General features: G+C 40.3%; 1 protein-coding gene across 2 annotated transcripts; it reads right to left on the bottom strand.

The window, feature by feature from the left end:
- Window positions 1-2614: 2614 nt before the first annotated feature.
- Window positions 2615-20949, bottom strand: LOC122551288 (BTB/POZ domain-containing protein KCTD18-like). Of its 2 annotated transcripts, none has more exons than XM_043692963.1 (7): window positions 20779-20949; window positions 20265-20456; window positions 15738-15949; window positions 12512-12705; window positions 6815-6909; window positions 4547-4649; window positions 2615-3518 (listed from the first exon to the last, which is right to left on the bottom strand). In XM_043692963.1, exons 2-7 carry the CDS (start codon window positions 20419-20421, stop codon window positions 2969-2971), a joined length of 1311 nt encoding a protein of 436 aa, XP_043548898.1. In that variant the 5' UTR covers window positions 20422-20456; window positions 20779-20949; the 3' UTR covers window positions 2615-2968. The 2 variants fall into 2 exon arrangements, with proteins under 2 accessions (XP_043548898.1, XP_043548899.1); XM_043692964.1 differs by having other exon boundaries at window positions 20919-20949.
- Window positions 20950-25209: the final 4260 nt, after the last annotated feature.

Below are 25209 nucleotides of genomic sequence, written 5' to 3'. Positions count from 1 at the left end.
GAAAGATAGTTTTGGTTGCATTGCCAATTGTCTGGATTGCTAGGTACAACTATTGGGAAGGAACTACTAAAGGTTCGGATGAAATATGAACATCGTAGAAGTTTATCTCCCAACATTAAGTGTATTTTCTTAAACTTGAATTACCTTACATATAATCTTACATTACATCCAACCTCAGAATAATACAGATCATTGGAATAGGGATTATACAAATGCAATGTGAGAAAAACCATAGAACATTAATCACAAGCAATTCATATTTTATTTTCAAGTTAAAACAAACAGTTAACTTTTCAGCTGTAGGGCATATAAATTTTAAATATAAAAACTGGAGCCAAGACATGTCTTATTTTAAAAACCTACACATCTGTCAAAGGTAAAGGTTGCTCCAAATAAACATGGGTCTGATTCAAGCACAAAACCCAAGAATACTGAATAATTTCTCAATCACTGCCATTATAATTAGGGCAAGTGATTTGTCACAGAGCAACCCGCGAACTTCAACACTGCACATTTAAAGTGATTTGCCATCCAGCGTCTGAGATTTTGCAGAAACCCCAGGAAGGACTGACAATGTCAGTTTAAGCACTAACATACCACTAGTCTTAATCGTGCAGATTCTCTGTTTCAGATTTGGTCTCCAAAAGTAGGATTTTGATCCAGAGTAAGATGCTTCCCAGTCTAATACTGACAGTTAATACTGACCACTGTTGGAACATTAAGATTTATGCCCTTCACCCAATCAACAAAATCAACTTTCAAATAGAAGCAAATTTATGGACAAAACCTGAATAGGCAGAAGTTTATTCTGCAGTGAGTGGAATACTTTACAGGCTGTCAACACACATGCAGCAGTCACGTTTGAATTTTCACTCAACTCAAGCAGCAGAGCAAAACTTAACAAACCAAATACAAAAAGAAAAGTTGAATAAAGTTGCTGCTGGCTTATCAATAAGTAATAAAAGTTTTCTTTCTACAATTTGAAGAAAAATGCCCAAATTTGTTTTGTTTTTCTCTATTTCAATCTCATTGCTTTTTTTTATCTTCATAACAAGGTTCTGTTCCAAAATCTGCATCTCACCAACATATCTCGCCAAATGGGAAAACAGGCAGACCATCTATTTTAAGACTGTAGGCAAGCCCAAACTTGAACTGGTCTTTCACAACTAGGAGAAAGGGAGCACTGCAGATGCTGGAGATCAGTGTCGAAAAGTGTGGTGCTGCAAAAGCACAGCTGGTCAGGCAGCATCTGAGGAGCAGGACAGTCGACATTTTGAGCATAAACGCTTCATCAGGAATGAACACAGTACCTTAGCCTGAGAAGATTTCATTCCCATCTTGTGCCATATTAGATGGTTTGTTCAAGATTAGAAAGGATTATGTGAGTGCGCAAAGTAAATCAAATGGGAAAACTATCCCTTAAAACTGAATCCCTAATTCAGCCCTTAGAATTAAATAATTAAACTTATAACCTCAAGATCTGAATGCCACTTGTCCAAAATACTGGCCATTTTTCTCCTATGCAAACAAACGCCTAATGTAAAACATCATACAAAACACAAGATGATATCATAAAAAATGCAAGATGCTTGCACAAGATCAGGAACTACAGTGGGGTGGGAACTGCGAAAGTGGAGTTTGTCAATCAGCCCTGTCCTCTATTTTCCAGTACAGTAATAGATGCCCATTATTACAATCTGATGATAGCCACTGTGTTGTAAAGTTAATTTCATTGCTGGTGTCTGACAGCACCCTTCTCTTCACAGGACAGTTCACATATATTGCCTGATTCAGTTGCATGTTCCACGGTAAGGTGGCTATCAGTCTGTTGGCTGGTCTGACGTGCACGAGGAGACTGTAACTAGATATTCAACTGCAATTATTCAAAAATGAGACTGCCTATTTAGTGTCATTCTGTTCTTTGCTTTGCAGTTTTCAAATTTAAGATATACTCAATGAGCTTGAAGTAGGCAGTCCACAAACTAATTAAAAGTGGAATATTTTGGTAGTTGTGATTGCCAGTACACATCAAAGGACCATATCTGCATCTGAATTCAACTGTAACATAAGTAACTCAATGTGTGAAGTTACACTTTACAGTTATTTGAAAATAAAACATCTCTTCTGTCCTTATTCTTCTGAAATTGTTTACTCCACAGACAAGAGCCATTCTATGGTACCTTGCTCAAGTAACCATTATTGCTTAGCTCTTGGAATATGAGTAGGCAACTTGAGTATAGATGAGAGAAATAAAGAATCATAACCAAGCCGAGTGCGAGTGTCCATGTTCACATCCACATGCATGCAAGTGTACATGCAGAATTAACCAGGTGTGACAGCCTTGGTAAAACTTTCCTTTCCACAGAATCCCTAAAGTGTGGAAACAGGCCATTTGACTCAACAAGTCTACATACTCTCTCCAAAAAGCATCCCACCCAGACATCGCCTACCCTCTTCTTGTAACTCTGCACTTCCCATGGCTAATCCACATAATTTACACATCCATGAAACACTATGGGCAATTTAGCATGGCCAATCCCTACACATCTTTGGACTGTGGGAGGAAACCCACGCCAACACGGGAAGAATGTGCAAACTACACACAGACAGTTGCCTGAGGCTGGAATTGAATCCAGATGCCTTGCGCTGTGAGGTAGCAGTGCTAACCACTAAACCACCGTGCCGCCCCCTTTCCGTAGTCCAAAGACATCATTTTCAAATGTAGCACAGATACCACTACCCAAACAGAAGGTCAACCAAACACAGGTAGAGATCAAAACTGGGACCTCCTCGGTCAATGAAAAATCCCATTGAACTACCTGTGAAAGAACAAGTTTCATATTTTTACCTAAGCAACTCTATTGAAATCCTGATCTAAGGTTAATATTCTTGCATCAACAATTCAAATGTTCAGTACTACCACACCACTTCAATAGTCCCATTTCCTTCTCTCCAAAATTCTGGCTGTTTAACCATTGTCATCCTCCTTTTCACTATTTCCATATGTGTTCTCTGGAGAATCTGCCATTAAATTCACAGTCCTGGAAGTGAAGGTGTTTGCTGACGTACTTGGTTGTACATCTGAAGTAATTGTATGTACGTCTCTTTCACGCTTGGTAGGATCTACTGGCATTACAAGTGCTGCAGGAGGTGGATTCCTTTTCAGTTTGATCACTCGATTCACTATTACCTTCTTTTCTGGCAATTTGACAGCTGCAGCATTCTGGGATCCAACGGCTGGGGACATTTGGATAGCAGATCCTGAAGTAGAGCCTGTGTCACTGGAAGCGAGTGTTCTGTGGTTTACAAACTCCCCAGTGTTTAGTCTTTTTACTGCTGGAGATTTGAGATGAACCAAAGCATTTGGCAATGTCTTTGTAGTATCACCTGGTACTGACAGTTTGACCAAACCAGAATTCTTCACTTTAATGCGGGTGCTTGTTGATGGGCCAGAGAACTCTACAGGTTTCAGATTCTTTTTAGGAGTTTCAGTTTCTGCTTCATTGAGATCAATGAGTCTGGAAGATAAATACAAAACAGACTAATGCAAAGACTTAACAAAACAGAAAAACTAGCAGCAACTCTGATCCACTGGTAATCCATAAAGTTGAAGCTAATTCTTTTGAGTACTGACATTTTTGTAGTTACTTTTTAATTAAACATTTTGGGATCTAATTGCTACAAGATTAGCATTTGCAACTGTAAACTTTACAAAAGAAAATAGTCCTCACAAAATCATTCACGGAACGGGAACAAAACAAGACAGAATATCACAAAAATAAGTACGATTTCTGTCGAAATGGGCGTTCACCTCCTGCAGTGAGTCTGCTTTATGGAATCAGTGATGAATTTAATCCTTTTCTTAACAAGTCAACAACAGAGAATTAGATCATTGGCCTTCAGGTCAGAACAAATTTTCTGGCATTAGGAGTGCAAAACCCCAAGTTGCGACCATGTATTCCCATATGGCTAGCATCTAATTTATTCCTCCAGGTCAAAAACTATTTCCCAAACACCAAAAAATAACAAAAGACAGCAAAAATGTATAAGCAGAGTCACCAGTGAATGCAATGATAAATGTTGAAAGCTGGCCATAATCCTGGCTGGGAAACAACTGGTGATGGAAAATTAAACTTCTAATGTAAAATATATCTTAAGTGAATTCTATGCATTTACCAAGCAAAACATGCAGAAAACAAAAAATTATCATTCAGTATTTTTTTTTTACCCCCAATGCGGACCGCTCATGGATTTTTCTGATAGTTAAACAAAGAATCAGAGATTAATTCAAGACGAGACAGTTTTTCCATATGAATGCTTGTTAAACATTCCTGTTCATGTAAATTATCCTGAATGTACCAGGGCCCTTTAGCATTAATTCCTGAAAGATAGCATCAACTTTCGGCTTCCATCTTGAAGAAAAAGTGTAATAGTAGGGCTCTCTAAAGACTCCCCAGTTTGAAAACCTATGTTCTATGATGTATAATAGCTGAGTAACACAGGAATTTTTAAAGAGTCATAACACATGATGAAACGAAGCACCTACCGCTTCTGAATTGGTGTCACTGTTTCTTGTGTGCCTTGTACAGGTCGACCTTCAAGAGTCCAACATTCTATCAACTCCTGCGGCACTCGCCAATAACTCACACCTGTCGGTAAAATAAGGCAGTATGTCTCAAACAGGATGAAGTCCTATCACCAAGTCCCAATTAAATATATGAGGAGAAAGTGAGGTCTGCAGATGCTGGAGATCAGAGCTGAAAATGTGTTGCTGGAACAGCGCAGCAGGTCAGGCAGCATCCAGGGAACAGGAGAATCGACGTTTCGGGCAGAAGCCCTTCTTCAGATTCATGAAAAAGGGCTTATGCCCGAAACGTCGATTCTCCTGTTCCCTGGATGCTGCCTGACCTGCTGCGCTGTTCCAGCAACACATTTTCAGCCCCAATTAAATATAACCAAATGCAAGGAATATGAAACAATCTTCCTTCAGTGAGTGTTATGAAACAATCTTCCTTCAGTGAGTGTTTTGCAGAGGATTCAAAGTTGAGTTAAATAGAAATGCTCGAGGAGAAAGTGAGGTCTGCAGATGCTGGAGATCAAAGTTGAAACTTTATTGCTGAAGAAGGGCCTGTGCCCGAAACGTCGAATCTCCTGTTCCCTGGATGCTGCCTGACCTGCTGTGCTGTTCCAGCAATAAAGTTTCAACTTAAATAGAAATGCCCAAATTATATCACTCGTAGATTAATTTCAGTGACATGACTGCAAACTGTTTGTGATAAGTGCCATTTGACTTTAATTTCACTATCTTTGGAAGTATGAAAAGTAGTCAAGATAGGTGATTGCTGGATATGAACACCTTTCATTCCATGTGGGTATTTCTCTCACATTGGTTCACATTTGAGAATTTAGCATAAACAATGAAATCCAGCTCAAGGAAATAAAACCTTTATTTGAATTTTGAATTATAGAACTATCTAAGGAAGATTACTTATTTTGAAGTATACTGTAGTCTGAGAGGAATGCAATACCACAGCTGCACTCTGATACAAGTGTGTGATCAATGCTTACATTTGGCAAATGATCAATAAAGCATCATATTCCTCTCATATGAAACAGAACAGTTCTTCCTGTCAACTGAAATACGCTATGTCTCAACTCAGGGCTGTCACAATGTATCACAGCGAGAAAATCAAACACTGTGTCACAGCAGGATTCAATCATTCATTGTTAACAGCTCAGCTCTCTTCTGAAAACAGTCAATGCTAAGACAACCATATTGTATTGTGCTTTTGACTGAACTGAGTACTTTGTGCAGTTACTTCTTTTCTGAGGTTTTTAAAAAAAACCCACATTTCTGAAGCAGAAAATTGAACTAGTTCTGTTTAAATCGACTCTAAGCTCAAACACCTGTGACTCTGTCAGTTCAGAATTTTAAAAACACGATGAAGATCCAGTTAGATGTGAGACTACAGCGAGTAAAAATAAATTCAGACAGAAATGATTGAATGTTGAACAATGAAAGCTGATGGAAAATGTAGTAAAAATGCAACAGATAGAAGGTAAGAGAGACTGTGTGGATTTTTACTTGATTTACAGGGTTTGGGAGAGGGTGGGGGTGGGGAAGAGAAGGTAGTTAGTTAACTCTTCTTTAGAAATGTAGATGGTTTGCAAAATTCATTGTGTAGCACACTGTGCAAACAAGGTCTTTCGGAAGGAAAAGTTGAATACACTGAATAGACTGCATTTAGTCCAACTGGCCCAAAGCAACAATAATGAAATATTCTGCTTGCCTTCTTGCCAGTTTAGTTGCAACAGTTCCATTCAATTGCTCAACGGATTAGTTTAGAATTGGACTTTCAAAAGAAGATGTGGCTTTAATTTTTGAAAACATGCCCTGTGCAGTCTGTGAAGAAGGGGCGTGAAGTGTAAACTAAAGAGTGAAAAACTGATCCAAAGTAGTAGTTTCATATGCAACAGTACATGTGACATGTTTATGAAACTGCTACACTTGATCAAAAAGCTCTCACTGTCAAAAAGTGGAATGGGTCTGGTCGTTGTTGGTGAGATCTCCCTCCGTTTAGAGTTTCTGAGTGATCAGCCTTATTACGCATGTCCAGCAAGAATACTACATTATCATAAGTATCCAACATGAGAAGAGACATTCAAAAAGACACATCTTCTCTTGAGGTACTACTGGACATATCAGCGATTACAAACATTGCGGCCCCAATGTTGGAAATGAGCTGTAACAATGAGCTGTACAGCTTATATGAAAGTCTTAAATGTTTTTATGCTGACATGAACAGTTAAATACCTCTTCCCTCCCAGGAGTCAAAGGCATCCATCATTTTCTTCAGCTCACCAGCTGAGTAATAGCTCCATATGTATTGTAGATTATTTCCAGCTTCCCTAGAAATGCGATAAAAAAACAGAAAGATCAAACAACAACATGAATACAGGAGTTTAATTAGACATTCAATGTCAGTCATTATAGTCACAACAGTTTTGATGTTATAACCATTTCTGCAGTTAACATATTTCACTTTTGCTGGTGTATCCTTACAGGCAAAAAGATTGTCAAAGTGGTGAGATAAATAGAAATGCACAGCAGAGTCTAAGAAGAGCATTTAATGCACTGACTGCTCTTACAGACCGAGCCCAGAGTGACTCGAACTGTTTGATAAGTTTGGAGGAGGTACTATACAATGTTTGGTACAGGACATAAAGAGAATGGAAAATTAGAAAATTTGCTCATGCAAATGTTCCCTCTTTTTGTTTCATGTGGAATCTATGAAGATCCAACAAAACGAAAAACATTAAAAGGACTCAAGCTGAAATAATAAAATGCAAACTTACAATCTAAAAAGGAGCCATTTTTATTTCAAGTACTCCCTTCATTTTCTACTGTAAGGATGAAAAAGACTTCTTGAAATTCACAACTTTTTAGTCAGTAACTTCTTTAACTTTTGATTGGACAAATCAAAGCCATCTGCCTCCAGAGCAAGTGCGGTAATGTTCTGTTTTAAGATTTGTGTACCAGGTAGTCTAAAATAAATTACTCAGCATTTAACTCTCCTTATTTAGAAACCATTTTCTATTTACCCTTCATAGCAGCAGATAAAAGCAACGTGGTTTTGAAGTGATTACGATCATCAATTAAATGGGTCATTTGGACTGTTATATTTGTAACACAGCATTACAATGAGGAAATACCATAGACAGTACAGGGTGTTTGCACTGACAAAGCAAAGGTGATCTTAGGGAGTATTAAAATAGCAAATGAACTGGGGAGCATGAGTGGGAAAGGGAGAGGAAGAGAAGAGGGTAAGCCAGGACCCAGTGCCAGAAGGACAAAATGTAGGGGATGGACAGACTAGGAGTACAGGGTGTGAAGGTGTGAGCGGGAGATGGTAAGCCAGGACCCAGTGCCAGAAGGACAAAATGTAGGGGATGGACAGACTAGGAGTACAGGGTGTGAAGGTGTGAGCGGGAATGCGGGCTGCAGGAAGAATGGGGTCAGAATAAGTAATATGCACAGTGAGGCTGGAGCAAGAGATCAAGGTGAGAGGTCAGAGCAAAAGGATGAGAGGGCAAGGGTTTACACTGAGAAAGCAATTGATTACAACATGAGGACAATAAGCTAGAGGTTATAGCAACAGGCATATGATTGGAACAAGAGGTAGGAAAAAAAAAGAGAGAACAAGGGATAAACAACACCCATTCAAATATATTTACCAGAATGGATCTACCTGGACAAAGAGATAACACAAACGCAGGTGGATGTCCAGCATTCTGACATTCCAGAAAGTCAATATAAGCATCCAGGTGGAGCATCATGCAATCAACTCAACAATCCCAATTTAGTGATGAGAACATACAAGCTCCTAGAATCATGGTTAAAGATTTTTCAGTAGCAGCAATAAGTTGAACTAAATAAATGCTACATAAGATTGTAATCTGGTCAGCTACATAGGAAATTTAACAATACATTAATCATGCATAAGGGCAGAACACCATGGATGGAAATCTGAAATAAAGACAAAATGCTGGAATAAATTTGTAGGTCAGGCAGTGTCTGTTGAGGAGGACACAAAGTTCAGTCACATTTTAATTTGTTACCAGTGAAGTCTGTTGGGTATCAAGTTACTGTGATGGTTTCTTTCTGAAACCTTACTTATTAATTCTGGTTATTCTCCTGAATAATTTGCATCCTATAACACTTAAATGTTACAAATTGTGTCAGCATTGTTAAAGAAATTTCATTTTTTATATCTTTATAGCGTTGCAGCAGGTTGAGTGGGAAAACCTCCTTAATTTTGTTTTCATCAACTTGCCTGCATGGATGCATTTGCCCATGTCAGTATTAGTAGATGGGACAGCACACAGTTAAGGAAACAAAGTTCTGTCTTTATATTGAGGATACCTAACATCACACTGTGGCATTACCACCAAGCAAATGGGACAGGTTTCAAGTGGAGTTGAGGATTATTAAATCAGCCATGATCTCTCAGAATGGTGGAGTAAACTTGATGGGCTGAATAGTCTACTTCTGCTCTTAAGTTCAAACAGATCCAACAACCCAAAGTACATATCCTTGAAGTGCTCTCACTCCTTCCCTCCACCATTATCAAACTTAATCAGTGAAAAACCCTTGTTCAATGAAGAGGGCTGGTAGTCATGCCAGGAACAGCACCCAGCATACCGAGAGGCAGCACGGTGGCTCAGTGGTTAGCACTGCTGCCTCACACTGCCAGGGACCTGGGTTCAATTCCTGCCTCGGGCAACTATCTGTGTGGAGTTTGCACATTCTCCCCGTGCTCCGGTTTCCTCCCACAGTCCAAAGATGTGCAGATTAGGTGAACTGGCCATACTAAATTGCCCGTAGTGTTAGGTGTATTAGTCAGGGGTAAATGTAGGGGAATGGGACGGGGTGAGTTGCTCTTTGGAGGGTTGGTGTGGACTTGTTGGACTGAAGGGCCTGTTTCCACACTGTAGGGAATCTAATCTAACCTAATCTAAAAAAAGGTGTCATCCTGGTGAAGCTACAAACAGAACTACTCACATGCCAAGTAGTGGAGGCAGCGTGAGAGAGGAAGGATGAAGCAATCCCACAAACAACGGATCAGATCTAAGTTCAGCAGTCCTACCACGTTCAGTTGTGAAGGATGATGAGCCAATAACCAACTAACTGGAGAAGAAGGCTACACAAATATCCCCATCCTCAACTATGGAGCAGCCCAGCACATCAGTACACAAGACAAAGCGAAAGCACTTACAACCACCTTCAGCCAGAAGTGCCCCAAATAGATGTTTCATCTCAGCCTCCTTTTGAGGTCCGCAGCATCATAGAAGTCAATTTTTGGTCAAATCAGTGCATTTCATATGATATCAAGAAACTATTGGATGAAGCACCGATACTGCAAAAGCTATGAGCCTTGACAACATTCCAACAGTTACTGAAGAACATGCTCCAGTTATTCCAATTCAGCTTTAGCACTGTTACCTACCTGACAATATGGAAAACAGCTCAGATATGTACTGTCCACAAAAAGCAGGAAAAATCCAACCCAGCCAATTATCATCCTAATCTCAATCATCAGCAAACTAATGGACAGTGTTCATTGGCATTGCAGTCAAGTGGCAACTACACAGCAAGAACTTGCTCACTGATGCTCAGTTTGGATTCCACCAAGTCAACTCAACATCTGAGCTCATCATCCTTGGTCTAAATATGGACAAAAGAGCTGAGAGTTACTGGCCCTGACAACAAACAGCTTTGATCAACTATGGCATCAAAGAACCCAAGCTAAACGGAAATCAAGGGAAATCTCTTCACTAGTTTGAGTCATAGATAGAACACAGGAAGATGGTCATGGTTGTTGGTCGTCAATCACCTCAATGGCAGGACATCACTGCAAGAGTTCCTCCCAACCACCTTCATCTGCTTCATCCATGATGCTCCTCCATCACACGGACAGAGTGGAGTTGGTTGCACAATGTTTAGTACCACTGGCAACTTCTCAGACATGGAAGCAGGTACTGTCACATGCGGCTGACCTGGACATCGTTCATGCTTGGGTTGTTAAGCTGCAAGCAATATTTGCACCACATAAGTGCTAACAATGACCACCTCTAACAAGCGAGAATCTAACCATTTCCCCATTAACACTGAATAGCCATGGAATTATTGAATCCCCTACTGTCAACATCCTGGTGGTTACAATTGACTGGCTATATAAATACTGTGACTACAAGAGCAGGTCAGATGTTTGGAATTTTGCTGCAAGTAATTCACCCTCTCAACTCTTCAAAACCTGCACTGCACAAGCTAGGAATGTACAGGATGCTCTGATGATTGCAGTTTCAACAACACTTAAGAAGCTCAACTGACTGGTCAACTGGGCAGAGTAATGACAAAGGGCAATCAAACTTGCAAGGCGTGAGGTAATGCACTTGGAAAGGGCTAACAAGGTGAGGGATTACACAACAAGTGGGAGAACCCTGGAAATTACTGAAGATCAGAGGGACCTTTATGCGCAAATGCACAGATCTTGGAATGCAGCAGGGCAAGCAAATAAGGTGGTTATGAGTATAAACCTTTAATAACCAAGGCACAGAATATTAAAGCAGGGAGGTTACGCAGAAGTGTAAAAAACACTATTAGGCAGCAACTGAAGAACTGTGTATACTGAGTTCTGGTCACCACAATATAGGAAGGAAGTGATTACACTCAAAGGGGTGCAGAGATGATTTTCCAGGATGCAGCTTGAGCAGGAGGGTCTGAGCTACGAGCAAAGATTAGAAAGCCTGGGGTTGTATGCCTTCGGACAGCAAAGCTTATATGGGGACCTGATAGAGGAATATAGGATGGATAGAAAGGCACTTTTTCTATCGGTAGTGGAGTCAATAACCAGGGGTCAAAGATTTATGAGTTAGAAAGCTAAAAGGAGATTGAGGAGAAATTATTTCAACTGTACAGTAATGTGTGCGTGCAGTTTACAGCGTCAAAGAATGGTTGATTCAGAAACTCTTGCAACATCTAATCAGTATTTAAATATTCACTTGCATGGGGGTCAAAAGCTGGAAAATAGGATTAGTGAAGTCAGATCTCTCTTGACTGATGAGGAAATGATATACCGAATGGTTTCCTTCTGTGCTGCAAATATTCAGGACAAAGCAGCACGTTTGCAGGGCACCCCACCAACCACCTCGATATTTAATTCACACACCACACTGCATCTACAAAATGCAACGCAACAACTCAAGAAGCCTCTGCCCACAGTATCTCCCAAACTTGCTAACTCTTGCACCTAAGGCGGCATGGGCAAGGGCAGCAGATACAAGAAATTATCACATCCTGTTAAGATTCCTTTCAAGTCACACACCATATTAATATGTTTCACTGTTCCTTCTCCATCACTGGGACAAAATCTTGGAACTCCCTTCTTAATAATACTCTTGGTACACCTACACCAGAGAAGATGCAGCAGCTCGAAGATACCACTCACAACCACATTCTCTAGGACAATCAACGATGGGAAAATAACTAGACAGCAACACCCACATGAAGGAACAAACAAAAATGCATTCTTTGAACACAGACAAAAAGGAGTTAATTCAGTGGTAGATTAAGTAAATCTTAATAGACAGACATACAAAAAATGACAGACCGGTAAAGTCTACTGGTTCATCGACCCTGTCCCACACAACTGTGTCATCCTCGAATAAAACAAGAAACTTAATCCATTAAGATAAACATTTGGCAACGTGAAAATAATTTTTAATAAGATTACTGAGCTCAATAGCTCATTGAGTGGTAGTTCCTAGACATTCATAAATCCATAAGGGTTCTTTGGCAAGGAATTAAAGAGATGGGGCTCTTCAGGTGATTAAGTTACCAATCTCAATGTCCTTTATACAAAACAAACAGATTAAAACAACACATGCAGTGCAAAGCAGCAAATTTTACATCTTATTTATAATAGGTTACTGTCAAATCACCCACTTTTACCTTTTGTAAATACTTCTACTTTTCATCCTGCCTCCCAGCTGCTTTTCAATGGCTCCAATCCCTTCTGCCTTTGATGTAAACACTCCTAGGATCTTGCTCTCACAACTAGCACCACAAGTGTTGAGATAGTGCAGAATCCACACCATAGGTCTTGTGCAGATTAAACCATAGGAGGCACAGATGTCTGTCAATGTCTATATTTAACAATTAGAACAACAATAAAGAAGTCATTGATTATTTGAAATAATTGACAGAAATGCTTTACTTATACCCTATCTTCAACCGAACATATACTGAGAGATCCATGAATTACAAGAGTTCTTTAAATTAGGCTATTGTTGGCAATTTTCCTAATCCCACAACAAAATGTCATTATATTGTCAAACAAACAGGCATGTGATCTACAAGTCAGTAGTGGCTTTTGAAAACAGCACACTAAGCGGACTTTAAGTATAAATTCAACATATTCCAATGTTAAAATGGGACTGGATATATTATATTTCTATTCTTCTTGTTTGAATTGTGCCTTCTGGTAACACAACAGTCCAGATGAATACTTGTTTACAGTGTTGCAAATATTTGAGTAGACTTTCCACTTTGTACTAAAATGAAAATGTACCAAAGTGTGCTTGAAATTGTGCTGGTGAGGTTATAGTTGGGTTTTTGCATAATCATAGACCAGAGCATGCATCAGAGCAATCAAGGTAACCAATATAATCATTCCTTTATTTGTCTTTTTCGCTTGACTAGCAACTCTATATGTGTCTAAGCACTGGTAGTGGATAAATTGAACCTCTAATCAGCACAAATGTTAACATAATACAAATGATTTGCGCATAATCCACTTATACTTAAAATTCTCAATCCTTTGCATTGATTTGGTTACTTACACTACAAAACATGCGAAAACAAGCAGAAACTCGACTCCAGTACACCAATGCCCAACTATTAAAGCAACCAGCAGAAAGTACTATCCTTGCTGTGATAAATTTGCGCACAAGGGACTAAGTTACAGTTGTTCAATTTCAAGAAATTGAGTCAGAAAAACATCAATTAAATCAAAGTGAAAGGAACAGAAGAGGGGCTCTAAGATGACACCACCTGCAGCTTTAAATCACTACATAATGAAGTTTACTGATAGTCACTAGTGGGCTCCCCTGTTTCTGACTGGGTAGACTCAACTTCAGGTTAAATATACCAAAGTTTATATTCTTAAAAATATCCTTTATTGAACTGGTCATAAAAGCAGGAGCCAGATTGTTTGCAAGAGGTGTGTTGGAATGATTATGGAACCAAATCTAATTAACTCCAGTTGGCACGCCAATTCTGAAGTGAACAGGACAGTGTGTCGTAGGACAGGATTTCACCCAGTGATAACTCATTGTTGCAAATGATATCAGAGTGATGAGTGAAATGCAACAGGATGCTTTACCAACACAATCAGATTCCAATCTGGACAACTCAAGTCAGAAGGAAAGATGCATTTTTTTTCCCAAAGTACTCCCTCCCTCCCAATATAGAGTCAAATGTTCTAGTATCTGGATTGCTAGAAAACAAATGTTTGAGATCATGTGGAATTCCTGACTCATGGATCAACATGGAAACTAGTCGGGTTAAATTTTCGATGGTCAATTTCCCTGTTTTCAATTACAGCTACCAAGGCAGAAACCTATAAGTTACTCAGGAGTCACCCAGGGAATGTTAGACAGACAGAATCTCGTCTGACACAGCCAACTTTCCACTCACCTCCTTTGAGAAGGATCACTTGCTCCAAACAACCAGCTACATCTCAATACCCAGAATACCTGCTGACTACTTGACCAGACTCAACCCAACTACAGCCCCCCCAAACTGACTAGATACTGACCTTACTATCCCAACTATCCATTGACTCACCAGTCCATTTGTTCACACACCCATTCACTAACTTTCAAGGATTGACCCTCTCACCATCTAGCAGACAGTGGCAGGATTTTGTCCCACCCAAGATTATTATAATTATAAAATATATAATTATTGAAATCTACTCCGCTGTAATGGAGTTTACTAAGAAAAGCAGCACTGCATTATTCTGTGAAAGCCAGGATTGAAAGATTCCAGAGGGAATATACAGCAGTGCTGATTCAGGGGAATTTACAAGCACAAGGAAGATTCAAGCCAGAGTTCTGAGAGCACCAGATAATCTCTGATGACCACATGCTATTAGCCTTTGAGGGCCAAGTACCACAGTTCTCTATCACCATGTAGAAATATCAAAGCCTCGACTCATTAACCTTGCTTTCATCAGATGTCACACACATGCTCAAAGTTTCTGAATAACAATAATCTAATTGAATTCTCACCAACTTTTCCCTTCAAAACCTAATGTCCATAGTCCAGGGAGAGCTGAAATCAGTGATATCAGGAGACATCACACAATCAAACCTAGATTCTCTCGGTCTGTGTTACAGCGGAGGAATTAACAATCTGCAGTTAATAGTGCCTTTCACATCCTCAGAATGTCCAAAAGTACTTTACAGTCAATAAATTTGTTTTAGTAATAAAACTGTACTGTAAGAAACATAGTAACCAATTTTGTATGCAACAAAGGTTTATAAACAGTAGTAAGATGATGACCAGGGAAAAGCATTAGCCAGGACATTTGTGTAAGTTTTCCATGCTTTTCTTAAAAAAACATGCCACAACACCACTTGATGTTCATCTTATTCAAATAATGCCTCATCCAAAAGAAAGCAGTCCTGATAGTACCACACTCCCTCAACATTGTATTAAAATATTAATCTACATTATGAGAGGTCTTGAACTCCTGACCTTTTCAATCAAACAGAACAACTACCACTGCACCTAAACCAAAAGCAATAACTTACAGAGCTGCCAAGAGGGACAGAAAAATCTAAGGATATTGCAGGTTACTGGAAAACATTGTTTAGTCTGACATTGTTCAATTATTATGTATTATTAATTACAATTTAACTTTTTCAACACCATTGTTTTTCAGGAATAAAAATATTCTCAAGCATTGTTGATCCAGCAAGTCTTAATCATGATGGACAATGCGGTTACGGTCAATTGTGAAAATTATTCAACATTGCTCTATTTTCACTAGGTGTCATTTTTTGAAAACAAATTGCCATATCTCTTTCAAGTAACATTAAAACAACTTACAAAATTCTGAGTAAAAACACCCTGTCACTGTAAAATCACTTTTGAGATGAACATTACAAACCTTTTTAATTTCAGAATTAGATCTCGAGCAATGTCTCTCCATCTCACTTGACAAGTAGTCAGTCAAACTGTAGGGATAGGGAATGCCAAAGTAATCTGCCTCTTCTTGTAATGCTACACGAGTTCTCGTTTCCTCAGGGATGCAGAGTTCACCGTGCAGGTAGTCCAAGAGATACTTGAAAAGTTTGCCATCCCGTTCAATCAGACAAGCTCCTTTAATAAAAAGATGTTAGCCTTTAAACTTCAGCATTACACATCTCAAATTCAAAATGATGCATTGATAGCTCAAGTGGTTTATCTTCCAAGTAGTAAGCCCCTGGTTCTCCCCATGGCTCAGTCAAGTAGATTGCCTTAATCTCCAGTGGACGACTGCACAGTAACTCAAACAAGGTGATCCAACTCAGTTAAATGAAACATGGCTTCTTAAGCAAGAAGAGATAGCAGAGTACAGTAGAATATTTGTTATGTTACTGGACTACTAAGTCAGAGGCCTGGACTATTGATACAGAGGAAGGAATTCAAACCACACCATAAATTCAATTGAACATAGCCTGGATAAAAAAATCAATATTCAGTAATGACAATCAAGATACTATAAAATTGTTGTACAAAACCAAATTGGCTTGTGAATACCCTTGAGGGAAAGAAATCTGCAAACCTATATGATTTATTGTCACTTGCACTTAACAGTGAATAATTCAGTAAAATACAGTGAAAAGCTTCAACAGTCGCCATCCAGCATCATTTTTATCCATTTAAAAACAAAAAGGTTTGATGCTTTAACTGAAAGAGAGCCCTTAGGTAGCTCACCAGCAATACCTGCGCCACCAGCAGCCCTCCTCCACCTCCTTGCCGCCGCTGCCTGGGCCATAATCACTAATGCAGCAGTTGCCACTCTTCAGGTGCCAACTCATCACCACTGGGCCCACCTCGCCGCTGCCAGGTCCTGTGCTGAACCCACACTCGCCCGCAACCAGGAGTGCCTGGCTCCATTGCTGCCTTGATGATACTAGGAGCCCCAGCTCTAGTCATACCTCGCACCCATCACTGCAGCTGCCGGCTCGCCAATGCCAGGAGTACTCACTCTGTGCCAACTGCAAACAAGAGTCCCTGGTTCAGCAAGCCAAGAATCACGCTCTGGCCACCCTCCCCACCCTCCCCTCCCCTGGAGTCACCATATTGAAATGTCTGCTGCTGCCGACGCCTCCAATCACTGGAAGGAAGTTTGCTGCCGCTGCCAGCCCCAACCGCTCTCTACTGCCACTTCCAGTCACCGTAAGGTGCTGTGTCCTCCACCACCTCTGACCACTGGGAGCAGCTGCTATTCTGCGCATGGCTCACTCTAGCTGCCACACCAATTTTGCCAACTAACCCACCACAAAAGGCCCCAAAGAAAAAAAAATCAAAAGAAGAAAAAGAAAGAAAGCAAGTAAGCATGCAGTACTGGATGAGTCGGCATGCAGCCGTTCAACTCCTTACCTCGTTTGTCCTATATGTGACTCCACAACCACAGCAATGTGGTCTCTCAACTGCCCTCTGAAATGGACCAACAAGTCACTTGGGCGCATTCAAGAAAGTGCCAAATCAACGTCATTTCAAGAGTAACGTGAAGTTACCAATACATGAGGTGGGCAGCACAGTGGCTCAGTGGTTAGCACTGCTGCCTTACAGCACCAGTGACCCGGTTTGATTCCAGCCTCAGGCAATTGTCTGTGTGGAGTTTGCACATTCTCCCCGTGTCTGCGTGGGTTTCCTCCGGGTGCTCCGGTTTCCTCCCACAGTCCAAAGATGTGCGGTTAGGTGGATTAGCATAGTGTTAGATGCATAAATCAGGGGAAATGTAGAGAAATAAGGGAATGGGTCTGGATGGGTTACTCTTTGGAGGGTATGCTTCTACACTGTAGCAATTCTAAGTTCTAAACATTGGCTTTACCGGTGGCCCATCCAAATTGAATAAAGACCATGTCTACTGCTCTCCCACCTGAAATACAATGTAGTGGCTTTCTCAAAGAGAACATTACAGCTCAGATTGAAAGGAAGGGTGGGGGGAGAAATCCATAAGAAACGGAAAGCAAATCTAAAGAGAATGGTAATCCAGTTATGAGCTTTATAAATCGGAAATTAGTAACAATACATTACTATTGTTTTCTCACCAGCAGCAAAAAAAATTCAATGCAGTAAAATGACAGAGATGTCTCTGATATAAGTAGTATTATGAAAGGGAGTGCTCCCAAAATATCATTTCTACGTAGTTCAATCCAACTTCTTTGGAGTTCTAAGTGAGACAGCTGCCTCAAAACCATTTATGAATCTGACAAATGTTTTGAATATTATTGAACACCTTAAAAGCTTTTACATTTTGCTTCCTAACCACTTGTCTCCCTGATCTCACTCCGATCTCACTAATGCTGCTCATGCATATGGCCTTCTCTCATGATTTCTCATCTACACGCTGCCCCTTGACAACACAACTCAAAAACATGAGTTCCATATGTATGTTGATGTCAACCAACTCTTTTGGCCCATCCACTGTCTTTAAACTGTTAGGACTGTTTGAGTAACGGGTAACACCATATTGCCTCCAACTAAATATTAGGAAGACTGAAATGTTGCCTTTAGTCCCTTCCGCATACTCATTCTGTCAGCATCAACTCCATCCCTCTCCCCAATGACTGTCTGAGGGTGAACCAGAATGTTAGTGCATTGTATTTCATTTCATCCAAGACAAACTTCTGACTCCATATCTACTCCACCACCAAGAATGTTGACTTCCAGCTCTGTGACATCACCGAACTCTGCCAGCTGCCTCAGCACACATGCTGCTGAAAGCCTCACCTCTGCCTTTGTTAACTCCAGGTAAGGTTGACAGCCACTCGATCAACCTCCAAAAACTTGAGCTCATCCAGAGCTCTATTGCGTGTGTCACAATTCACACCATGTCTGTACTCATCGACATGTAATGGATTCTCGTTAAACATCTCAATTTTAAAATTCTCATTCTTAATTTCAAATCCCTCCATAGCTCTATATCTTCCTCTGATCCTACAACCCTTGCATTCTTCTAACTCTGGCCTCTGGCAAATCTTTGGAGTTAATCACTCCCTTATTGTCAATGGTGTTTCCAGCTCTGAAATTCTTTCCATGAAGCCCTCAGACTCTCCTAATCTTGAAACCATTGAAGAACTACTTAGCTAATTTGCCACTCCACAATTATTCAGTTTCTTACTGCTATAACTTTCATTTTAATTTTGATCCCAGTAGGTACAAACCCATCACGAAGATTAAACACATGATTACAATTGTGGATCACCAAACTGATCAAGGTCAACTTTTACACACCACCCACACATTCTGTCCAGAAATAAAAAAAATTGAAGTTATATATGGAAACCTCACAAACTTTCCAGCTTCTGAAAGTGATCATGTCAATACATTACATCTGTTATTACCCAAATTCCACTTTGAGCATATGCATGTGAAAAGGAAACAACTTGATTCTGATATGTGAAATAGGATTCTTCGAAGTGCCAAGCACTGTTCCATATATCTCAACAAAGTTTAGGAATTTCAAATAAAACAAAGGCCAACTTATTATGGAGGCTAAAATCCATTACTTAAGAATAATTACAAATGTTTTCTTAGTGCTGCGGACGTCAAATCCAATGCTTTGATTTCAGAGTTATTGTCATTTTCAATTTCCTTCATGGCCTTGCCATTCCTATTTCATAACCCGCAATTTCTGCATTCCACTATTTTTGACTTCTTGATCTCCCTGCTTTCTCACTCCACGCTGGCAATCAAGCCTTTAGCAGCCAAGGCCCTAATCATCTGAAATTCCTTCCATAATTCTTGACATATACATATCTCACTCCTCCAACATGACCCAACTTTTTGGTTAACTGTCCAATTACCACGTCACTTGACTTGGTGTCAAATTTTGTTTGCTGATGCTCTACTGGAAAAAGTCAGAAATCACACAACACCAGGTTATAGTCCAAAGGGTTTATTTGAAATCACAATCTTTCAGAGCGCAGTCCCTTTGTCAGGTGAAGCTCATTTCACCTGACGAAGGGGCAGCGCTCTGAAAGCTTGTGATTTTGAATAAACCTGTTGGATTATAAATTGGTGTTGAGATTTCTGACTTTGTCCACCCCAGTCCAACACCCATGGCTCCTGTGAAATGCCATGGGAACTTATATTGTGCTCAACGTATTAAATAAATTCAAGTTATTGTTGTTTCACATAACTATATAAAAACTAGGCTGGATCAAAATCAAGCAGCATTAAAGCAAAGTAAATATATCTTGCCATAATTAAACTTCCTTTACCATTAGTAAATGTTCTGACAATCTATCTCATTGTGCCTCTGACTATTTTTAGATAATTAATCAGAGGCCAGACTTCAACACTTCTTGAATTTTGCCCAAGAAATGTGATTCACTTGTAAACAAAAACAAAAACAGCTCCTGCAAATCTGTAAGCATGCCACATAAGATTATATGATTGACAATTGCATTCCTTTCATTACCTGATTCATCTAGTTTCAAAGGAAATCGTCCACTAAACATTGCACTAAGCATTGAGTCTTTAAAACGACAGAGGGAATTTCGTCTGGCTGTGTACAAACAACCTCCCACATTCAATCTGAGAATATCGGAAATAGCTTCCCCATCACAAGACGCCATGGTGTGCAATATCCAATCACTCCATCGCTGAAATTCTAGGTGCAGAAAGCAAAACAAAAATTCAAAAACAGTTTGTTGGTAAAATGACAACGCAAATGTTGTTTGTCCTAATAATCACTCAATAGCCAGAACACATTTAGTTTTTCTTTTAAAAAGTAAATGATTTAAAGTTAAGAACATCCAACAGTATTATTTTGATTACACATTGGCGGAGACCCGTGGATATCTTTTTAAATGTTAAGAGTCTTACAAAAGCTAATTGGATTGTGCCATTAATACACAAAAAGAAAATGCCACTTAGTGAACAGTGACGAAAGGTAACAAAGTCCAGGAGATTTTTGTGGCATGTTGCAATACCTGCTGTAACCCATTACCAGGGACTAATGGGGTATGAAGAAGTCAGAATAATAAACAGAGTTGGCATTAAGCGGACTGTATGGGGTTTCTTTTAAACAAAATCACTTTGTGTTGACCAAGAAATGTCAAAACCTAGTTACTTTCAGTAAGCTTCAGGCTATTTCCATTCGGGGGGGTTGGGGAATCCCCTCCTGTTAATCTCTGTCTCAGGAGGACACACAGCTTCCAGCTCCTCACATCCGCTCTCCCTTCCTCCCGGACTGGCGCACGCTGATGACGTGTCCAAAACACGGCGCAGCCGCAGTGCCTCTCAAGCCCGAACCACCGCTTGCTCGCCCGCACCCCCCCCTGGCGGCGGGAGTACTGCAATCGCCCCATTGCCACGCCTCTTCGGGATGGAGAAGGAGATGGATCCGCAAGAGGTGAGCTCTTCTTCCTCGTATGTCCCCCTGGTGGCCACAGAGAGAACTCTTTCCGAAGGAGTAATCACACTCTATTTACCTTCAGCACAATCGACTTAAGACTCAAGAAGTCAAGTCCAATGTTTGTGGCACAGGATTGAATGAGTTGCATGTCAACTTTTGCCATGCATTTCAGTGATTTTGCCTTTTGTGTATGTGACAGACAAAACCAATAGCCACCCTGCAATTTTTGGGGGACTATATTTCTTCTGTTTGTCTCGAAGTTAGTCAAGATAGAGTGGGGAACTGTAATTTACTGGTTATTTCCTGCCTTAACACAGAGGGTCACCTTGGTAAATAAATGAAAAAGTGCTAGGAATGGACTAAACCTTTGATTATTAATCAAATTAACTTCTAATACACATTAAAGAGGCTCCTTTTTTTTCCTGTTTATGTTTTTTATTAAACAATTCAGAGTTTACAAAACAATTAACATTAGCAGCTGTCTTCAGAGAAACAGCAATTTTACAAGGGAGAGGAGCAGCAAAGCCAGGTCCCAAGCCCTACCGTTCAACCAGTTTTCAGGGAAATGAAAAACCTCAAATCCCAAGAGGCTCCTTCTTATTTTGGTGGCCAGTGCCACAATTGGCAGACCCTCTTAACGACGTTCAGCTGAACAGTAGAGAAGTCACAAGGTTTTGAGGGTTATAGGCTCATAATGTCATATAGCATGGAAACAGACCATTTAGTCCAATGTATCTATGCAAACCCGATATCCCAAACTAAACTAATCCCGTTTGCTTGCAATTGGCCGATATCCCTCTAAATCTTTCCTATTCAGGTAGCTGTCCGAAGGTCTTTTAAATGTTGCAATTCTACTTGCAGCTACCACTTCTTCTGTCAATTCATTCCACATACTGTGTGAAAAGATTGCCCGTCAGGTATTTTTGAAATAGTGACCACTAGCGAAGCTCACAAATACCAGGCAATTGACCATCATTGCTGCAGCACAGGCCATAACTACATATAGACATGACTTTATCAAAGGTTCCCTATTCAGAACCTGAAATAATTTTAAAAATACACAAATCAAGAAAGTAAAAAAAGACATACAGGCCCCTGCAAGTGATTCACTGGATCAAAGTGGTTAAAGTGAGGCAAACTTACTTTGGGCAGAACGATTTGTATTTTAATGATCCCAAAATTACCAGGCATACAAATATATAACATATATACAATATATACGCAATCTAATAATGGACAAGGGACAGATTAGCAGAAATCCAGACTGTCCAGTACAAAACTGGACAATTGGCCATTCTTGATTGAAGAAGACATTTGGCACATGCTGGAGACTTTCTGGAACACTTTGTTAAGACTTTATCAACACCGTATGGTCATTTTTTCTGGAACTCCAGATTCATTGAGACGCTGCATTCTTCAGCCAGTGGCAACTGTGGGAGACGAGCCTTTACCATCAGCAACTGTGCCAGAGGGTCAAGCTCAGGATCTGGAAAAAGAGGAGAAGGAAGATGACAAGGAGGTGGTTTAGTTGGAAGTGAAAGTGGGACCAGGGAATGCTGGCCTGCACTTAAGAAAGTAGCATTTTGCAGTTGGTGTGTACCATCATGTCCTTTTAATATCTTATTTGTTTCAACAAGATCACCTCTCTTTGCCACTGGGAAAGACACTTACCACCCTGAATTGAAGACTCCTTTTGAGAGGGATTCTACACCTTTAAACCTCAGACTGACTTTGCCACCTTCCTGTCCTGCCATGGCAGAGGTGTCTTTAATGAATTTATCATCTATTGTCTTCCCTTTCAACATCTGACTCGAAGAAAACAATGAAAAAGCTACTTAATTCTGCCACTTCCAATTGCCATAATCAGTCTTCAGAATAATAGAAAAAGAATAGCATAGAAAGAAGCCATTCAGCCCATTATGCTTGTGCCAGTCTTTGTCAAGAGTAAAAAGGAAAACGCAGCATAACCAAGATGTCAAACTCGTCACCCTGGTGCTTACCCTTCATTACTTTGTAAACCTGAATCAAATCTCTTCTTGCTTCACTGTTCCAAAAACAAGAAGAAAGCCAGCATATGTAATAGATCCTCATAGTGAAAATGTTGCACCCTCCACATAACAAAGTGACCAGAACTGTCAGCTGTACTCTAAATGAGTTGAAGGAACTCATGTTTTAAACAGTTGGGTTTAACCTCCCTACTCTTATAATCTGTTCCTCATCTCATAAAGGAAAGCATCCTATACACTTACTTAATGAACTGACCTGTCCTTCTACTTCAAGGACCTGTGGACACACATTCCAAAGTGTTTCTGATCCTAGTTACATGCGGACTAGGGGTGAGGTTGCCCAATTTGTCACTGTTCCAAATCGTTAAGCTCCCAATGAGGCAGGTTGACTTGGTTCCCCCTCTTTGTTCACCATACCCTGCCCCCAACCCGTACCCCGTCAATTGTTCACAGAAAATTTACTTTCAAAATGAATCTCTTCTCTTGTGGGTACCTTTCTCCAATTCCAAATGGACTCAACTTTTAAAGGAGCCAATTGAACTAGGTTTCCTTCAAAATATGAATTTGCTCACTACTAAACACAAGAAAAATTGATAATCAACACACATTCACACAGGTTAAAAAATAAGAGGTGAGTCCAAACAGATAAATGTTTATTTAAGAAAAACAGCGTATCAACCTGTAGTTTGTTCACAAATGTGGATAATTAAATGTTGTGGTTGTTGCATTGAGGTTACTAGGAACATTGACATTGGGACTTCCTAATTTTTAATTTTGGAAACTGGTTGATATTCTGTTGTTCTAATTCCTTTCAACCAGAATTGAATTCCAGCATTCAGGATGTAAAAGAGTCCTTTTGTTGTTTGGTTGACTGTGGCATTGACAGAACATTAACACCCAAACCCAGGTTAGTACCCACCTGTAACTTAGCCCACTAGCACCTTGCGGTAGCACTATGTCTGGCTTTTTAACCCTTGTTTTTGTATGTTCTTTTTAGGGACAAAAAAAGCCCCAAAATATCTGCAGTTTGGAATGTAATCCAGAGGGGAAGGCTTGCTGTTGAGCAGGGTTTTGGCAGCTCTTTATCAGCTTACCTTTGTAGGCACAAGAATCACAGTTCAGTCCGTTTAAACTTGGCTTTTCCTCTTTTGATGCTTAATGTGGGAGCTCAGGGACATAGCTGATGTCTCTGGCTCCTTCATGTGCAGGAAGTGTGTCCAGTTGCAGCCCTTGTTAGACTGCATGACGGCTGTGATACTGGGGATGGACTCATTATGGAGCAAATGCGATGCTGAAGGGGTCATGGATGACACATTTAGTGAATTGGTCACACCATAGATTAGGATTGCTGAGGGAGAAAAGGAATGGGTGACTAAAAGGCAGAGATTGAGCAGGAAGGCAGTGCAGGTGTCCCCTGCAGTCATCTCCTTCCAAAACAGGTATACCATTTTGGATACTGTTGGGGGAGATGGCTCACCAGGGGAAGGTAGCAAAAGCCAGGTTCACGGCGCCGTGGCTGGCTCTGCTGTACAGAAGGGTCAGGGATGTCTCGGATTGACTGCAGAAAATTATCAAAGGGGAGGGTGAACAGCCAGCTGACATGGTGCATGCAGGCACCAATGATATAGGTAAAAAAATGGAATCAGGTCCAAATGAAGAATTTAAGGAGTTAGGAAACAAGTTAAAATGTAGGACCTCAGAGTTAGTAATCTCAAGATTGCTACCAGTGACATGTGTGAGTCAGAGTAGGAATGATAGAATATTCAGGATAAATACATGGCTTGAGAGATGATGCAGGAGGGAGTGGTTCAGGTTTTTGGGACATTGGGTCCGGTTTTGCGGGCGGTGGGGTTACTACAAATTCGATGGCCTACACCTGGGCTGGACTGGAACCAAAGTTCTCAGGGGTACTTTTGCTAACGCTGTTAGGGAGGGTTTAAACTAATGTAGCAAGGGGATGGGAACCAAATGAGGAGGTTAGTGGACAGTAGGGAGGTAGT

This window comes from Chiloscyllium plagiosum, chromosome 7 (genome assembly GCF_004010195.1).
Source record: "Chiloscyllium plagiosum isolate BGI_BamShark_2017 chromosome 7, ASM401019v2, whole genome shotgun sequence".
NCBI classification, from domain to species: domain Eukaryota; kingdom Metazoa; phylum Chordata; class Chondrichthyes; order Orectolobiformes; family Hemiscylliidae; genus Chiloscyllium; species Chiloscyllium plagiosum.
Note: the sequence above shows the minus strand (reverse complement) of the source record. Positions and strands in the feature narration are given on the sequence as shown.